Source organism: Pseudorca crassidens, chromosome 8 (genome assembly GCF_039906515.1).
Source record: "Pseudorca crassidens isolate mPseCra1 chromosome 8, mPseCra1.hap1, whole genome shotgun sequence".
Taxonomy (NCBI): domain Eukaryota; kingdom Metazoa; phylum Chordata; class Mammalia; order Artiodactyla; family Delphinidae; genus Pseudorca; species Pseudorca crassidens.
The window spans coordinates 91,271,809-91,287,984 of record NC_090303.1 but is presented as its reverse complement, the minus strand read 5'-3'; the positions used below and the strand labels follow the sequence as shown (position 1 = coordinate 91,287,984).

At 41.3% G+C, this 16,176-nt stretch overlaps 1 protein-coding gene across 3 annotated transcripts in view; it reads left to right on the top strand.

Moving 5' to 3' along the window:
- DGKI (diacylglycerol kinase iota) overlaps positions 1–16,176 on the top strand; it is a 450,344-nt gene that overhangs the window by 408,583 nt on the left and 25,585 nt on the right. For 2 of the 3 annotated variants that reach the window (XM_067747120.1, XM_067747121.1), the window contains one exon: positions 14,024–14,061. The exons of the other annotated variant lie outside the window; for it this stretch is intronic. In XM_067747120.1, the coding sequence (XP_067603221.1) occupies positions 14,024–14,061 (38 nt within the window). The remainder of the gene's footprint in view (positions 1–14,023; positions 14,062–16,176) is intronic. 3 annotated transcript variants of the gene reach the window in all.

Here is a 16,176-nt window from a genome sequence, read left to right as displayed (position 1 = left end):
TTAGTTTCTGCTTTATAACAAAGTAAATCAGTTATACATATGTTCCCATATCTCTTCCCTCTTGCGTCTCCCTCCCTCCCACCCTCCCTATCCCACCCCTCCAGGTGGTCTCAAAGCACCGAGCTGATCTCCCTGTGCTATGTGGCTGCTTCCCACTAGCTATCTACCTTACGTTTGGTAGTGTATATATGTCCATGCCTCTCTCTCACTTTGTCACAGCTTACCCTTTCCCCTCCCCATATCCTCAAGTCCATTCTCTAGTAGGTCTGTGTCTTTATTCCTGTCTCACCCCTAGGTTCTTCATGAAGAACCTAGTGCTCCCTTTTGAGGTTCTTCCTCACCCTGGTTTTGTTTACTTGCTTGAATTAATTATTTCTACTTCCTGCTTGGGGGCCCCTCCCCAGATCCCATCTCCCTTGTATTCACACAGCCATATGGCTTATGTACCCTCCTACCATCTCTCTGGCAAACCATCTCCATTGTCCTTCATTCCAGCCCCTCCTCTGTGCTCATTAATTCTGTGTTTTCGAACCACCTCCATCGATTCTAAGGACAAACAATGATGAATTTTTCTAACAACTCAAACGCCCGTGATTTATCCTTCCCTATCCACTGACTGGTTTTTTGAGTGTATTCCAAATTTTTTCTCCATGGGTGGTGTTGCCCTTCTTATTTAACTCTATACTCAATGAATAGAAATGTTGCCCCATTCTATGCCATGCCCTGGCACAGACCTGATTCCCTCTGTACAAGTCTCACTGTAACATTTGCTGCAGTATGTGGTGTTGGCAAACAGCACCTTCCAGTACAAATCTTTGAGTTCCATTGTGGCCTCATTAACATTGTTCCCTCTTGTAGAGGATAGGTTAGCGCTGGTCCTTTTCCAAAGAAATTCAGTTACTAATGTGCTGAAAAGATGGCCTTTTATGGTGGTCTCACTGGGTGCTCCCCAAAGGCTGTGTGAAAGGAAAGGAACAAAACTGACAGCATGAAAAAAAGAAGAAAAAAAAAAGATGACAGCATGCTTTTCCTTGGCTAGTCTTTCACATTTCCTAGGAAAACAGACAATCACTGCTGATTAAAAACAAAATGAAACAGAACAAGCGAACAAAATGAACTCCCCCCCACACCCCGGGCTTTCCAAAATCAGGTTGTATTACCTTAGTTCTTTCCTGACCCTACTCTTCTCTCTCAGTCCCCCTTATTAAATCTGACTATCGACTGTAACTGTATAGTCCTTTGATCCTTTTGGGCTCTTTGGAATGTGTTGTTGGTGATCAGTATCTAATTAGCTTTTGAAGCCTTATTATAGATGCCTGTGTGTGTTGAGGGGGGGTATTCTTTACTAAGATTTACATACAACTTTGCTTTACATTGCCTTTGGCCTCAGAGAATATTTAAGTTAAAGTATTTAAAACACTGCAAAATAAGAAAGTAACAGAAAAAAAGGAGAGAGGAAGGGATGAAGGCTAATCTCGTGGTTGCTTTTAAGTGGATGGGTGGGAAGAGGTCATCAAATACCGTTGTGTCGTGGATCCTCCAGCAACAAATGAAGCTTTCATAGATCTCATTCCTACAGATACATCACCTGTCCTACAGGTAAGTGTTTAAAAAGGGAGTAGGAAATGACTGGCTTGGTCCGCGTGTCGTCATCTGTGAGAGCAGAGATGAAGAACTGCGCTTGCTTTATCAATGTTACTGTTTATTTAAGCTCTTTACTCTGTAGAATGATATTATCTGGGTTACCCATATAACCAAGGGGCTAGCAGGTACATTGGCAGTTATGGTAGTACGGTCCTTATATAAGGATCATTGTTATTGTTACTCCATTTGTCTGTGTTCTACTTAACTAGAAACCCTAATAGCCAATGAAAACTTTTCACCCAATCTGCTCTACCTAAAGCTTGTTTTTTATTTTGATGGCTTTCTCTTGCAAAGAACTGGGTGGCTGCTGGCAACTGAATCACAGTCTTAGACTAAGCCTCTCTTGTCATGAGTACCAGCTGCAAAATATTAGAATACCCTGTTCCTTTTTTAGGGTGGTTCCCAGAAGTTAATCCTGGATGTGTTACTTCAACCTGCATGTTCCAGGATCTCGGAAGCATTTTTCCTGTGTGGATTTTTGTTTGCCCATGATGCCCATTATAGCTCCTTAGGCCCGTGCTGTCCTGGATAGAGCTGGGAAAATAGTCATCAGTCCAAGCCCCTCTTTTTCAAAAGAATGAAGTTAACTAAATGCTTCCTTCCTCATTTTGCCGGCTTTCTGTGTCCATTCTCTTTTCCCGGATGCTCTGAATTTTAGGGTATGACTTTCTTAGCTTCATGCAACATCCCTTCTTCTAGTCAGTGTAACTCCACACAATACCTGTGAGTAGTTCATTACCACGGCATTTCCTTTCCCGGTGCTGCAGCGTTATTTTCTGCACCTTCCCTCATCAGAGCTAGAAAAGTATGGGGCATGGAGACAACAAAACCTGCATCCCTGGTCAGCCACAAAAAGTATGGGGCATGGAGACAACTAAACCTGCATCCCTGGTCAGCCACAAAAAGTATGGGGCATGGAGACAACTAAACCTGCATCCCTGGTCAGCCACATTTCCCTGTGGCTGACCTGGGAAATGTTGGGAAGAGAGGACCTCGTTTCATCACCTAGCGACACCGTAGTGCTATCTGACAGTCTGTACAGCCACATAAGGGGGGACAGTATGGTCCCCTGCTGGGGAGAAAAGGCTCCCTCGTCAGCCTTTCACATGCTGGGCTGACAGCCTGGCTCTGTTACACAGTAGCCCTTGAGCAACTGTCAACCTCAGTAAGCCTCAGTTTCTTCATCCTTCAAATGGGGTGATAACAATACGACTACATATCTAGTCGACTCACTGTGAGGATTAAATTGGATAATATGGGGAAACATTTAGCTCATAGTTTGCTTGCAGATATTAACAAAAGAAAGGGACAGAGCAGGCGTGTAAAAATGCAAGAGAGAGCAAGAAAAACTCTCAATGTCAAATAACGAAAATGGGAATATATTTTTCTATAAATAGACCCGAGAGATCTATTAGCATGGACTTATGACTTTATTTAAGCCCATTGTTTTACAAATTTACTGGAACTAGACATCTCCTTCAGGGAGCCCAATGGACAGAGAAAGACTTGTGTCATTCTGGGCAGTGGTCACTTGAACATGGATGGTAGCCTCAGGCAAAGACAAGAACCTTGTTCTTGGCGTGGGAAGGACCAGGCATCGCCGTGGCGCTGCCTTTTGCAGGCTGGGTAACCTTAGGCAGAGCACTGCTCTCACGCCTTGGTGTCTTCACTGAGCACCCTGAGCTGGCTGACATCTAAGGCTCCTTCTGTTCAGAAGACCGAGGCATCAAAGCTAGGAAAGAATACTGCACGATGAAACACACGAGGCAAAACCAAAACTGTCATCTGCCATTTTGCAAAGGTGTTGCGGAGACACCTCTGCCCTGCTAGTGTATGGACTCCTGCAGCCGAGGGCCAGTCTGTCACTTCTGCTTGTGACGACAAACATCACTGCTATTTTCCCACCTCACCATGTACCCATCTTTCGAAAAGATGGAAACCGAACTTTGCAAAGCACATAAATGCTGCAGGCAGCTTTCACACTGGCAGCTTTCTTTATCAAGGTAACAAAATACATTACTATTTAATTATGCAGCTTCCAGCTTCTCTCCTGACAAAGCAAAGCCCCAAGGCTTATTGAAAAAGGGATTTGTAAGCAGCTAGAATCCACTCAATTTTGCTCAGTCTGGTGACATTCCCATCCCCTCTTTTCACCCTAGGAAGTGAAGGCGCTTATTTCAGCCTCTGCGAAAAAATTAGAGTGGTGTTTTACAAGATAGCAAAAAAGTCGTTTAAACCGTACCGTTTCTGCAGCAGTTGGCTCTGTTTCTCTGACCACGCGTCTCTCTGGTTCTCGTATCTTCCCTAACTAACCCTGAGGGCTTCTTCTCTTTCTTGGAAAGCATGACCCACCCAAAGACGTTCTTCTTCTGGTATTGATTTCCCAGCGAACTTTCCTTTTTTCCTCTTCTCTAGATTTAAGCTCTTTTTATCTTCGAGGAAAAGAGTGACAGGCATGACCAAGGTTATATTTGGAAAATGGAGTTGCTGAGTGATTTTCACTGACATTTTTTAAAAAAGTTTTTGACCTCACATTGCTGAGTCTTGGAAGCACCCTCTTTTAACTCTCTGACTCATTTCTCCATGCTCCCATTTCAGCTCTCCTTCTTTATCAAGTGAAACTGCTTATCACTTTGTCCTCCATGGCTCTATGCTGCCGGTCTTCTCTATAGAGAACTCTCCTCTCATCTTTTTGCCAATGCAAATCTTCCCTTTTTAAACCATTTCTAACAAATTCCCTAGGAAATCATCCCATACATCACCCTACTTCTTTAGCAAGCAGAGCTACATGTGGTTGTGTAAGTGTACACACATTACTTTATAGATACCCTTACCTTTCTGTCTTTAGAGTATATGAATCCCTAAGAAGAATGAAGGTATAGTTTTATTTTTTTCTCTCTTAGCAACTGGACAGTAAAATCTGCTCTTTAATAAATATCTTTGAAGTTCAACTCATATACTGAAGGCTTTTCTACTTTGTATCTTATCCTTTGAGCAAGCTTCAGAAGTAACCATTTGCTTTATAATTCTTGCTTCTAAGGTGTGATATTGCTTAGTCCTAAGTTAGCATAATATTGAAGTGAAAGTTAAAACTTTTTTTTTCATTTCTCTGAAGTAAAATGCTTAATTTTTCTGTGCTTCCAATTAATATCTATCATATGTTGATATGGGGAAGAGTCTAAATTAGTGTTTTTCTTATAACTTACTTGCAGATACAAATGACCTTGTCTGTCTTCACACTTACAAGTAAGGACAGACTCTAGAAATTGTACCTTTTTAGAAAAAGGTACACTTTGGCTGTATGTGCATTTTGCTGGTATGTCTCTGAGAGTGTCTTTTGCTGTGTCAACTCCTCCTTGGCTTTATTTCATTCCAGGGAGGAGTGTTTTGGTTAAACCTAGTCTTCTTCTCAGTTCTAAAGGTCTTTACCTGACAGAGCAGTCAGTGTGCTGCTAGGAGATGATAAGGTACTTAACCATCCGATGACCGGATGACCTATAAACCTATCATCTTTTTGGGCTCAAGAGCACACTCATTTGTACTTGGATCTTGGCCTTAAACACCATTTCCCATGCAGTCTTGATAATTTGGTTAAAACCGATAACCATCTATCACTTTCAGGCCCTGTCAGGTCTGCTTGCAGCTATCACTGAATGAAATGTGAGGGCACTTCGTCAACCTCAGTTCCTCTTGGAGGTCCTGAAGGACACTGCTAAAATACATCCCATGAGTTCAAGGAGACCCATCACTGGAGCAACACCAGCCTGGCGTTGAGGGAAGGGATGATACCGAATCCCTGATGCTCTCATCAAGACCCTCAGCAAACGTCATTAGGACCTGAGGCCGGCAGCAGCTCCTCTTCTTGGCACCGTCCTCTCATCTGTGAGGCTCACGGAGACCTTATCTATTAGTTCTTCCATTTCTCTTACCCTCTCAGGATTATGCTTTATCATCCAAATGCCAGGGAAAGCAAAAATAAACAAAGTTTGTCAATCTAAATTAAATTCTCTCAGCATTCTAGGGATGAAGGACTTTTGGAGAATACTGGAACTTTTTTTTTTAAATCTCTTACATTGCTAAAGCAGTTTACAGTGCGCTAAGCATTTTAGGACGTATGACTTTATTCGTAAGGAGAAAGAGTGTTATTGTGTACTATAATCATTTAGGGTTCATGAAGTTAGTAAGTTGTAATCAGATTGAAACCCTTTACAAATAGGAAAAAGCCTCCCTGTGGATGGAAGCTTAATGTTTACTGAACAAAAATAGTTGATAGGATTCTATAATATTGATGCTAAAAATGAATTTATAGTTTTCTAGTTTTATGGGAATAATTGGATATTCCTTTAGAAGATGGTACTACATAAAAAAGTGTGTCGAACCACTTCATCCAAAAATGATAATATTAATCTGTCATCACTAGAGAAAACATTAATTTTGAGCTGTATAGACTGTCAAAAAGGTATTTTCAAGAACTTCTCTGGTCCCCCAGTGACTAGTGTTAGCACATATTTTCACAGTTGGTGGAAAGTAACATGTTGTGACTGCAGAAGAGTATGAACCCAATTGGCCCCTTAACTTGGGAACTTGTCTTCTCTAACCCAATGCCCAAAGCAGATTAATTAACCTATGACATTTGTTTTAACAGTGAGCCAAGGCTTACTACCAATGTCCTAGGAAGTAACATGCATCGTTGCTTAGTATAAGGCTCTCATCTGACCCATAATGTAACCATTTCTGGTTTATTGAGATACTTACAATGGTGTGTCACTGCCTCTAATAAACACCACTATATACCTTAAAAAGATATGGAACTATTTTCAGCTCCAAAATTTACTGCCAGGTGTAGCAGGGGCCAGTAAAGTAGACTTTCTTCTGCTCCTCAGAACGTCTTCCTTGACCCAGAGTTTGAAGAATATTGAAATGATAGCCAGCTGAATCCCCAGACCATAAGTGTCCACCAGGTAGTTAGTAAGCACTTCATATATTTCCTGTACTATAGAGTTTTCATTGAAAGGTGGAGTATGGATAAAACAAAGAGGAAAAAAATGAAAAACACAGTCCCTGTGCTTGTGGCTTAATGGCAGAGATGGGACTTAAACATGTAAAACAACCAGAGAACAATTTCACAACAAGAGATAAACAAGTGGGATGTTTGGGAGAGACATCTGGTTCCCGCACTGTTTATAGGTCATTCCAGTGCTGTATAAGGGAGATGGAACTGACTGTCTCTGAAGGGAGCACGTCCTGGTCCTCTGGCAGCAAGGTGCACGTTTTCTGCCAGGAGGGAACACTGGAAGGGGGCTGTTTATTTTTTCTCCAAACAGGAAACCTCTTCCATGCTAACAGCAGCTTCAAAAAGATCGCTGTAGCAGATGGAAAGAACCCATATACATTCATGAATTCAATTAGCAGGGACTAATTGAATTTGAGGATTAACTCTGTCATTAGAGAGACACAAAACCTATTTATGTCTTCCGTCTCTGGTTGCACATGCTAAGAGGGATTTGGCACAGGTGGTATTTGAGTATTAGACCACTGTAGCATTTAATGGCCCTTAGATGCCACTGATGGGTTAATCCCAATGATGATGAGATGATAAGATGACAAACTATGTGAGGTGTGTGCTCTGTAACCCTCTATTCGATATTTCAGCAGTGGAGGAGACGCCAGTCGGCAGAGCGTGAGGAATATAGGACTAGAGTTCTGTGAGTGTTTGCCTGACTGGAGAAGAAAAAGAGGAGGGGCAGTCTCTTCTCACATCTGATGATTAAAGAGAGCACACCTTATACAGAATTCCTAATTCAGTTCAACCAGCATTTGTTGTCTGCAGAGTCTTCTACTTGCCTTGCACTTCCCGCTCCAAAAAGCTGGTCCTTCTGATAAGTAGTCTTCCACCTTTTCTTATTTATCTGCCGAGATACTCATGATGTCAAACAGATGACACTGTGTGCAGGTACACTCCCATAGATCACACAGGTGACAGAAGCTACTGTTCTTGGTCAGTTCCCAACCCTAACTGAAAGTCAGCACCAACCCACTGACTCCACGCACATCACGATGCAAGTGTGGGATGTGACGGCTTGTGTTTTCCAAAAACAGCCACAGCGGCATCTCCCATCCCACATATTCTTCTTGCAGCAGGACTTTGACGTTCTTTTCATCGAGCTATGAGGTATGTGGCTCCTTTCCTTGAATATGGGCGAACTTAAGCCTGAGGCAGAGCAGACGTGACGCTGTGTGATTTCCAAGGCAAGGTGACTTCCACTGGGCTCCCTTGGAATGGTTGCTTTTGAAACAGTCAGCATTTCAGGAGGAAGCCCAAGCAACCCAAGGAAGCCCGCGCGAGCAGAGCTCCCAGTTACCAGTTGTGCGTGTGATCTGTGAAGTGGCGCTTGGAGCTTTCAGTGAAGCTGCCCCAGCTGATGCCAGATAGAGCAGATATTTCTGCTTAACCCAGCCCAAATATCAGCTTTTGAACAAAATACATAATTGCCGTGTTAGAGCCACTGCATGTTGGGATGGTTTGCTATGCAGTAATAGGGAACTGATACAGGTTTATGTGTCATTATAAGAATAATCTTGAGTTCTAATATATTATTAAGAACCCTTAGTATTCTAGCCATTATTAGCAAAGAACTTGGCATGTATCTTATTATCAATTGTCAAAACTTCCTTGAGGCCTAGATTCAAATGCAGAGGTCTTTAGAGATATCTAGTTCCTCCTTTCTTTCACCTCGTCTTGGGTTTGTTCAGTATGAGTATGTAAAATAATATCAATTATCAGTCATTTTCATGAGCTGCTTCCTCCTTTATGCCTAATTAGCATAATTCACGATAGCTATCCATTAAATGTGTGTTAGATTACCTTTGCTGTGGTTCACGATTATATTAAATTCCATTTTGGGAGCTAAGCCTTCACAGTTTGTTGCTCATGTACCAGGGCTTGCTGCTCACAAAGTAGAAAAATTGGACAGAATGCTGCTGATAAGGAAAATGCAGGAAAAGCTATGCAGAAATATGTATCTCAGAGAAGTAAGCTTTGGGGCATCTGACAGTGCAGACTCTCTGGCGGCTGAGCAGTAAGTAATTAAGGAAAAGTGTGAAGACACCTGTCATGATCAGATCAAGGGAATTGTGAACATGACATTCGCCATAGGGATGCTTGTTTTTCAGTGTCTGCTTTGGCATAAAAAGAGTTGCAGCCTAAAGCCATAAATTGACTTTACTATGTGATGCATTCATGAACCTTTTATTTGGGGTTGTTTGAATTTTTGCTTACCTTGCTCCAAGTTAAAGAAGAAACAGCATGGTGGAAGGAACTCTGACCTAAGAGTCAGAAATAATAAAAGAAAATATAAAAGAAATAATAAAAATAAAAGAGACAAGCGCCCTTCTGTCTCTCAGCTGGATTGCTAACTATCTGTGTGACCTTGGAAAAGTCAATTTACTTCTCAAGCCCCATTTTCCTTAGCTATGAAATGAGAGGGTTAGACTAAGGCCAAATAGAGCTCTGCAATGTGGAATATGGCTTCTGAAGCATTAGTTTTATGTTGTGATTCTTGCTTTGCAGATGTAAATATTTAGGAGTAAAAAGTATGCAGAACTTGGCAAAGCCAGACGTATATTTATGATTCTCGATCAATCAACTGATTTTTACCGCCTAGGCCTCCACAAGCCATTCTTTGTTCAACAGTTTTTGTTGTTACATTTAATTTTTTCTTCCACAAGTAAAAAACAAAAGATTTAGATGACTGCCATCATTAGCAAGTGACAATTCAGCAACAGAATATTAATTTTAAAACTGAAAAATAGCTGAACATGAAAGATTAAAAATTTTAAAGAGACATAAATGCTCAGGCTTGTGACTCTATATACAGCATAGTTATTTTGGTTCATTTATTGAGATTTATAAACATACATGTGGCTTTGCCAAGTTCTTTTTTATTTACAAATATTTTTGTCTACAAAGCAAACTTCACAACCTTAAACTATCCCTTTGGAAGTAGTCATATGCCATGTTCTAGAGCTATAGTTGACCTTAGTCTAAACTTCTCATTTCATAGAAGAAAGTGATTCATTTCTGTGTAATGGTGTTAAAAACATCAGTATTCCATGGTGTTCTACACAGAAGACCACAGTGGTCAGAGTCGCTGTTTCTTGAGCTTACTTGCAAGGCAGAGTCTCAAAAGAACTGATTTTATCTTCATTTTCCTAATGAGAGAGCTGAAGCTTGGTTAATTGCCCAAGGTTATAGCTAGTTAATGGTACTCACAAGACTTAAACTCAGGCAGTATGATTCTGGACTCAATTAAAATATATTCCTTCCTAATTTGGATTTCTTGCCAAAATATCAGCTCTCTGAGAGGACGGAGTATGTTTTGTACAGTCAGCCTTGAACAGGGCCTGGCACGGCAGAAGCAGGCGAGCCAGCCAGTGGGCCCTTGGACTGTGTTCTCCCCATCGTGATTCCAGGTGATAGGAGTCATTTTTTCCCTTCTGTGCACCGATGGCTAAGGAAGTCCGGGCTTTTGGGAGTCCAGGCCTAGGAGAGAGGCTGTGAGAAGGAAGACAGTGATTCCTTCCTGGTAGTCCTGACTTTTCAGTTCCAGCTTTCTCTCTCAGGATGTTTACTGTTTAGCAATTGATTGGAAGGCACAGCGCTGAAGGAAAAATAAACCATTTCTTGTGAACTAATGATTCAACTTCTAAACTCTAAAACTGACAAACTTTTCAGTTCTCTACCCTCTTACTTTCCTGTCTGACTGTCTAAGTTTATGTGATTTAATTGTCTGGGAAACTTAGTATCCACCTACTCAGTAACCCTTGTGTCCCATTGGCCATTTGACTTCCCTTGTTCTTTTGAATTTGGGAGCATTGTTGCCTCAGTTATGAAGGAGTTTTGGAAAAGGCAAGAAGGCAGGCTCAGAGCTGAAGAAATAATAAAGAATAATACTGTAATCATAACAACTCATTATTTGTTTTTAAGCTTGCTCTTTCAGAAGGTTATTATCTGGAGTTGAATACTAATGGATTCAGGCTCTGTTTATGCAGAGCAAATCTTAAACAACAGTGTTCAGGAGGGAAGGACATTAATCAGGAGAGAAGAGGGCCTTGTGCCTAATAATGTTTGCATAATAGCTACCCTTGAGTATACTGCTTGGCTTAAAAATAAATATTCATGTTTTCTGTCTCCAGTACAATTGGAAATTATTTGTGGTTATGATTCTTTTATATGCTCTTCTATCTGTTCATGGGGACTTTAAATTGGGAGGCTGTAGGAAACCAAAAGACATAAATAAAAATGCTTTTGAGTGAGTCTGAGGTAGCAATGGAAAGCCACCGTAATGGGGGTAATCCGGAGCAATTGAGCTGAGAGCAGGTCGTAACTCTGTTTGCGGGAGGGAAGGGGAGGAATCAAACTGGCATGTGTCAGGACATTTATACGATCCTCGATTTACTTTTAACGCCTCCATAGCTTCTCATTACTCTTGGGATGAAAATCCAGGTTCCTTCTCTTGACATAGCGTGCTCCCTGGAGCAGTCCCTTAGGAACTCTACAGTTATGACCTAAGACAACCCAGCCTCAGATGTGATAATGCAGAATTCTTCCCAGGGCGCCTCAGACAACATGACTTAACTTCCAAGTCCTTGTTCATATCTTCCCTTCACGTTTTAAGGATTTTCCAAATCTTCTTTGCTAATTAAATCCACTTATTGTGGAAGAGTCACCTTAAATTTCACCTCCTCCAACAATCCTTTGAACTCTGCAGCTAGCATAAGTTTTCCTCCAGCCTCTCATTAATTCATTCATTTGTTCATTCATTCATTTATTTTCAGGGCTCTTTCAATAGTATTTATCCTGGGGAATTTTTGTTATCATCCTGATTTCTTGCTTATATGCACCAAATTTTATTCACTGGTGCTTTAAATTAGCGAATTCACTTTTCTTTTCTCTCCCCTTTATTCTTTCTTTTTTCTAATTCTTTTAAACTTGAGAAATGTGCCAACATGGTCTTGAAAACGCAGGCTCTACATTGTTACGAACTTCTGCATGTAAGTTTCAAGGCTCTTCATTAGCTGCCTTCTCAGGCAACTTCCCTAACCTTATTTCTTTCCTAAATGGATACTCTACCTCGGTCAAGAGAACATCCTACAGTATAAAAGCCCAGACTGAGTCGTTCTCCCAGACCTGCAACTGCTCATACTTTCCCCTGCCTCTTCCTCCCTGTCCTCTGAGGTACAGGTGACATCTTGGGGTGAAGCACCAACCATCCCACTGGCTCCTTCATCCATGCCTCACTTCTGATGGGGCCTGTGAACAGAGAGGTGTCTGCTTGACTCCACCACCAACTTACCCTCATTGCTAGGCTCCTTCTGAAGTGTTTGTATGTCTCTTTCATGTACTTACGTATAGTCACTCTACCCCTTCTGTCAATATAACTTATCCTATTTATAAAGCACTTTTTTGGTTTCATCTTTACTACAGAGAGGTAAGCAGGGCAGCTGTTAACCTTACTTTACATAAGAAAATTGGTTCAAAAAGTTTGGATGACTTCTTAAATTTCCATATCTAGTAAATTATAGAGATTGGAATTAGACTCCAATCCAGTGCCTTTTCCACAACACTACAAGCTTGATAACCTTTAGACTATTTTCTTCCATTTTCCGTAAGCCTCACAGAGCCTAGTAGAGCTTCTACAGGGCGACCTCCCAGAGGGCACTGGACAGAGGCTGGGGCTGGTCACAGGGACCTGCACTACGGTGCTGATGGGGCCACCGTTGGCTCTGTGCCCCGAGAGAGTCACTGCACTCTGAACCCCAGTGTCGCATCTATACTAGGAGGAGTGAGACACGTTTCTTGGGTTCTTTGGATGCATAACGTTTTATTAATTCCCTTTCTGTCATTTTTATCTCCATTGCCTTCTCACTCCTTTTCTGCTTGCTCTCTTTTCAATCAGTTCAACAACTGATTGGTGTGCGTTGATAGCATACAAAGAGCATTGTGCTGGGAGCCAAAGGGAGGTGAGAAAAGCAGATTGCTTACAGCTTGTTATGGGAAAGAAACATTCTTCCCTCTTTCCTGCTCTTCCTTTTTCTCTATTCTTCCTGCATTCTTCTTCCTCCCCTGTGCTCAAGGAACCCTCATCATTTCCACAGGTTTTCAAGGTTTCTGCTTTGGGAAGGCACTCAGCCCTGGGCCATTGAACGAGTTTAACATGCCTGTGGTCCTTTGCCTCTGGTCACCCAGGGCTCCTAACTGCTCATCATAAATGCTTCAAGGGCTTTGTTCAGTGACGGTCAAGGGCTCCATGTACTTTGATACCTGATACTACATTTTTGGCTAACTCTATATGAGAGACTCTGAAACAAGAAGAGTAAAGTGACAGTTGAAAAATAAATTTTAAATCTTCTGATTTTTTTGGTGACTTTAAAGGCTTAAAATAATCCTTTTTTTTTGAGCAGTTTTAGAATCTAAGTATTTATTCTTCTAAAGGGACCATTTTCGACCTAATACACATGTTCCCTTTAGGAACCATAATTGTCATTAGACACTCATGTATTCTTTCCCCCTTTTATCAGTTATATTTTCTCATTCCTCTTCTACACCCCACATGACAGGCACAGGTACTTATATTTTTTTCCCCTCGGCTACATAGTCTTACAATTAGTTTAGGTTACCTAGGATTTCTAGAGCTCTTTCTGTAAGAATCACCAATGAATTTTATGCTAAATATACGGTTATTTTCTTCAGAACATAATCAAAATGTGTTTCTTCTTTACTGTCTCTTGTCCTTCTTTCCATAGCAGTAGGTATTTATCTATAATTATAAAACACACAAACAAAATTACTAGTGATTTTTGAACCCCAAAAGGACAAAGTAGAGGGAACTAGAAAGAAGGGACCAGAAACAGTCATGATTAGGTACCTACTTTGCGTCAGTGGATGAGTTAAGAACATTTAGATGATTGATTTAATCCTTTGAAGGATCCTATACAATTGAGACTTGCTGTTTTACAGATGTGGAAACTGAGGCTCAGAGGGGTTAAATAACTTGCCCAGTATTCCACAGCCTGTAAGGGTCAGGGCTAAGATTTGAATCCAATATGTGTGACTCTAAATTTCATGTTCTCTTTTCTGTACCTGGGCTGGAGAGGGCTCAGGTAGGCTCTAGAATGATGTATGAGATGAGTGCCCAGGTAGGGAAGGGCTAAAGGGAAGGCCTTAGTCTGTTCCCAGATTCACCCTTTGGCATGTGTGTCCTCCCCTGGTTCCTGCCCCAAATGTAGACTGTGTCTCCAAAATACGGATCCAGCCCTTTATAATATTTTAATGAGAGGGTCTTCTACTAATGGGACATCTCTCTTTTGTCTTCCACAGCAATTTTGCAGGCAGTAATAGCTGGTGATCTTATGAAGGTAAGATATCTTGCTACCAGAACTTTTGGTGATTCTTTAAGACTTTAAATCAACATCATTTCTCACCAAATTTTCATGATCCCGTATATCGTTTCTCATCCCCCTGGTACTAGCTGGTTAGAAGGAGGAAGGATGCTCTTTTTGAGGACTGAGAAGAGAGGATGAGAGGGGTCTTCACAGCATCTCTACATCTCCTAATAGCAAAGGGTCTGTGCAAAGGCACTGCGCTATTTGCCTTGACTAGATACAACCGATGCATGTCCCCAGGAGGCAGTCCTCACAGTGCTTGGAATTCCTCCTCTCTGAAATTTGAAGTTAAAAGATTTCTTTTTAGATAGGTCTTTAAATGAATGCATCTGTAGGAATAACCTGGACAATACCCAGAAATACATTCTCTAGGCAAGAGCCTACATCTTGCGACATTATTACAGTTTTGAACTTCGGGGATCACGGTGAATCAGAAGATGCTCTGATCTGCCTCGAGTATTTTGATTTGTGCTCATGTTTTCTGACGAATTTAGTTCAGAGGGAAGTTCAGAGGGAAGGAGGTGGTCACTGCTTGCCTCTAGAGTGAATGCGAATTCCAAAGTCAGACTGCGTGGGTTCAGATCTTGGCTCTGCCATTCACCGTATACGTGACTTTGTGTAACTACCTAATTCTCTCTGTGCCTCAGTTTCTTCATCTGTAAAATGGAATCACATTGCCCCTCTCTTTGCTTTATTGTGAGGATTGAATGTAAAATTCATGTAAAGCTCTTAAGACTGTTCCTGTTACATAGCAGGGACTCTAAAATGATAGCTGTTTTATTAATATAGTGTTAATCTGTGTTTCTTTAGTAGCTAAACATAGTGGGGAGGCAAATATTTGTTATAAAATATAATATAATCTATGAATACCCTAAAAGCTGTATTTGGCCCCAAGTTATTTTCAGGCGTCAGGACTTGGACTGCCCACATGTCCCTGTGTAACGCACACTGGCGTTGATCTGTTCTGTAATATCAACAGCTGCCCCTGGGCAGAGGCTCTGCCTTACTCATGGAGTATGGTGCCACTGCATATGGAAAAACCAGAAGCCTTAAAAGAAAGCTGAGAAGCACTGCCCTTGTATACAAGTTCTTCTGACGCACATCTGTTGAATAAACTGCAAAATCTCTGTGCTACATTTTTAACAGGTTACTAGCAGAAGACAAATAGTGAGAAGGTTGCCAGCATCTTGATAAACTGCCGTCTTTAGACACATAATCCTGGGAGTGGTGCCTGTGCCACTGTCCAGATCATAGCGTTACTAGGAATTGTTACCCACAAGAGGAAAGTGCTGTCTAAGCAGTGTGGGCGCCTATGCGTTCAGTGCCATTTCCCAGCAGTGGATTAAACCAATACTATCCTATACTCCCTGTAGGGCCTTATAGTGGATTCTGTGGGAAAGAGAGGCGTGAGTTAAGACCTGATTCCTGCCCTTGCAGAGCTTCTAAACCAGAAAATTTTGCAAACTGTTGTACATTTGAAACCTTTTCATTTTATTTTGTATATACTTTCAGTCTAGGCAACAGATTTTCCAGGTCCCTGGGTGTATTATCACACTTTTTTTTGGTACTTAGTAGAGAATTATTTGAGAGATGGGAAATCAGTATGTTCAGCTGGCTGTCTTATTTCATTCTCTGTTGTAATTATTTCCTAAATGACTAAGAAATGACTTAATAACACCTTATTTACTGAGAGGTCAAATATAAAGGCTTAGGGTTTTTCTCTTTCATTCTTTTCTTTCTGTCTTTTTTTTCTTTTCCTTCCCAAGTACTTTTTCCCCCTTTTCTTTTTTCTTCTCTATCGTCTTTCATTTTTCTATCCCATGTAGAAAGTACAATAAATATTAAATATTAAACTGCGTGTGTGTGTGTGTGTGTGTGTGTGTGTGTGTGTGTAAGGGATGGAGAGCGATAGAGAGAGAGAGAGGTTGGGTGGGGAGCGGGGGGTGGCAGTGCACCAGTGAGCTGAGAACAGAAAACCCAGGATCATCCCTGTGTGAAGGTTGTCATGAGTGGCTCCTATACACTGGGCTGCATAAAATGCCCGTGGACTAACTTAACATTCACAGTGTCTATAAACACCACTGAAAG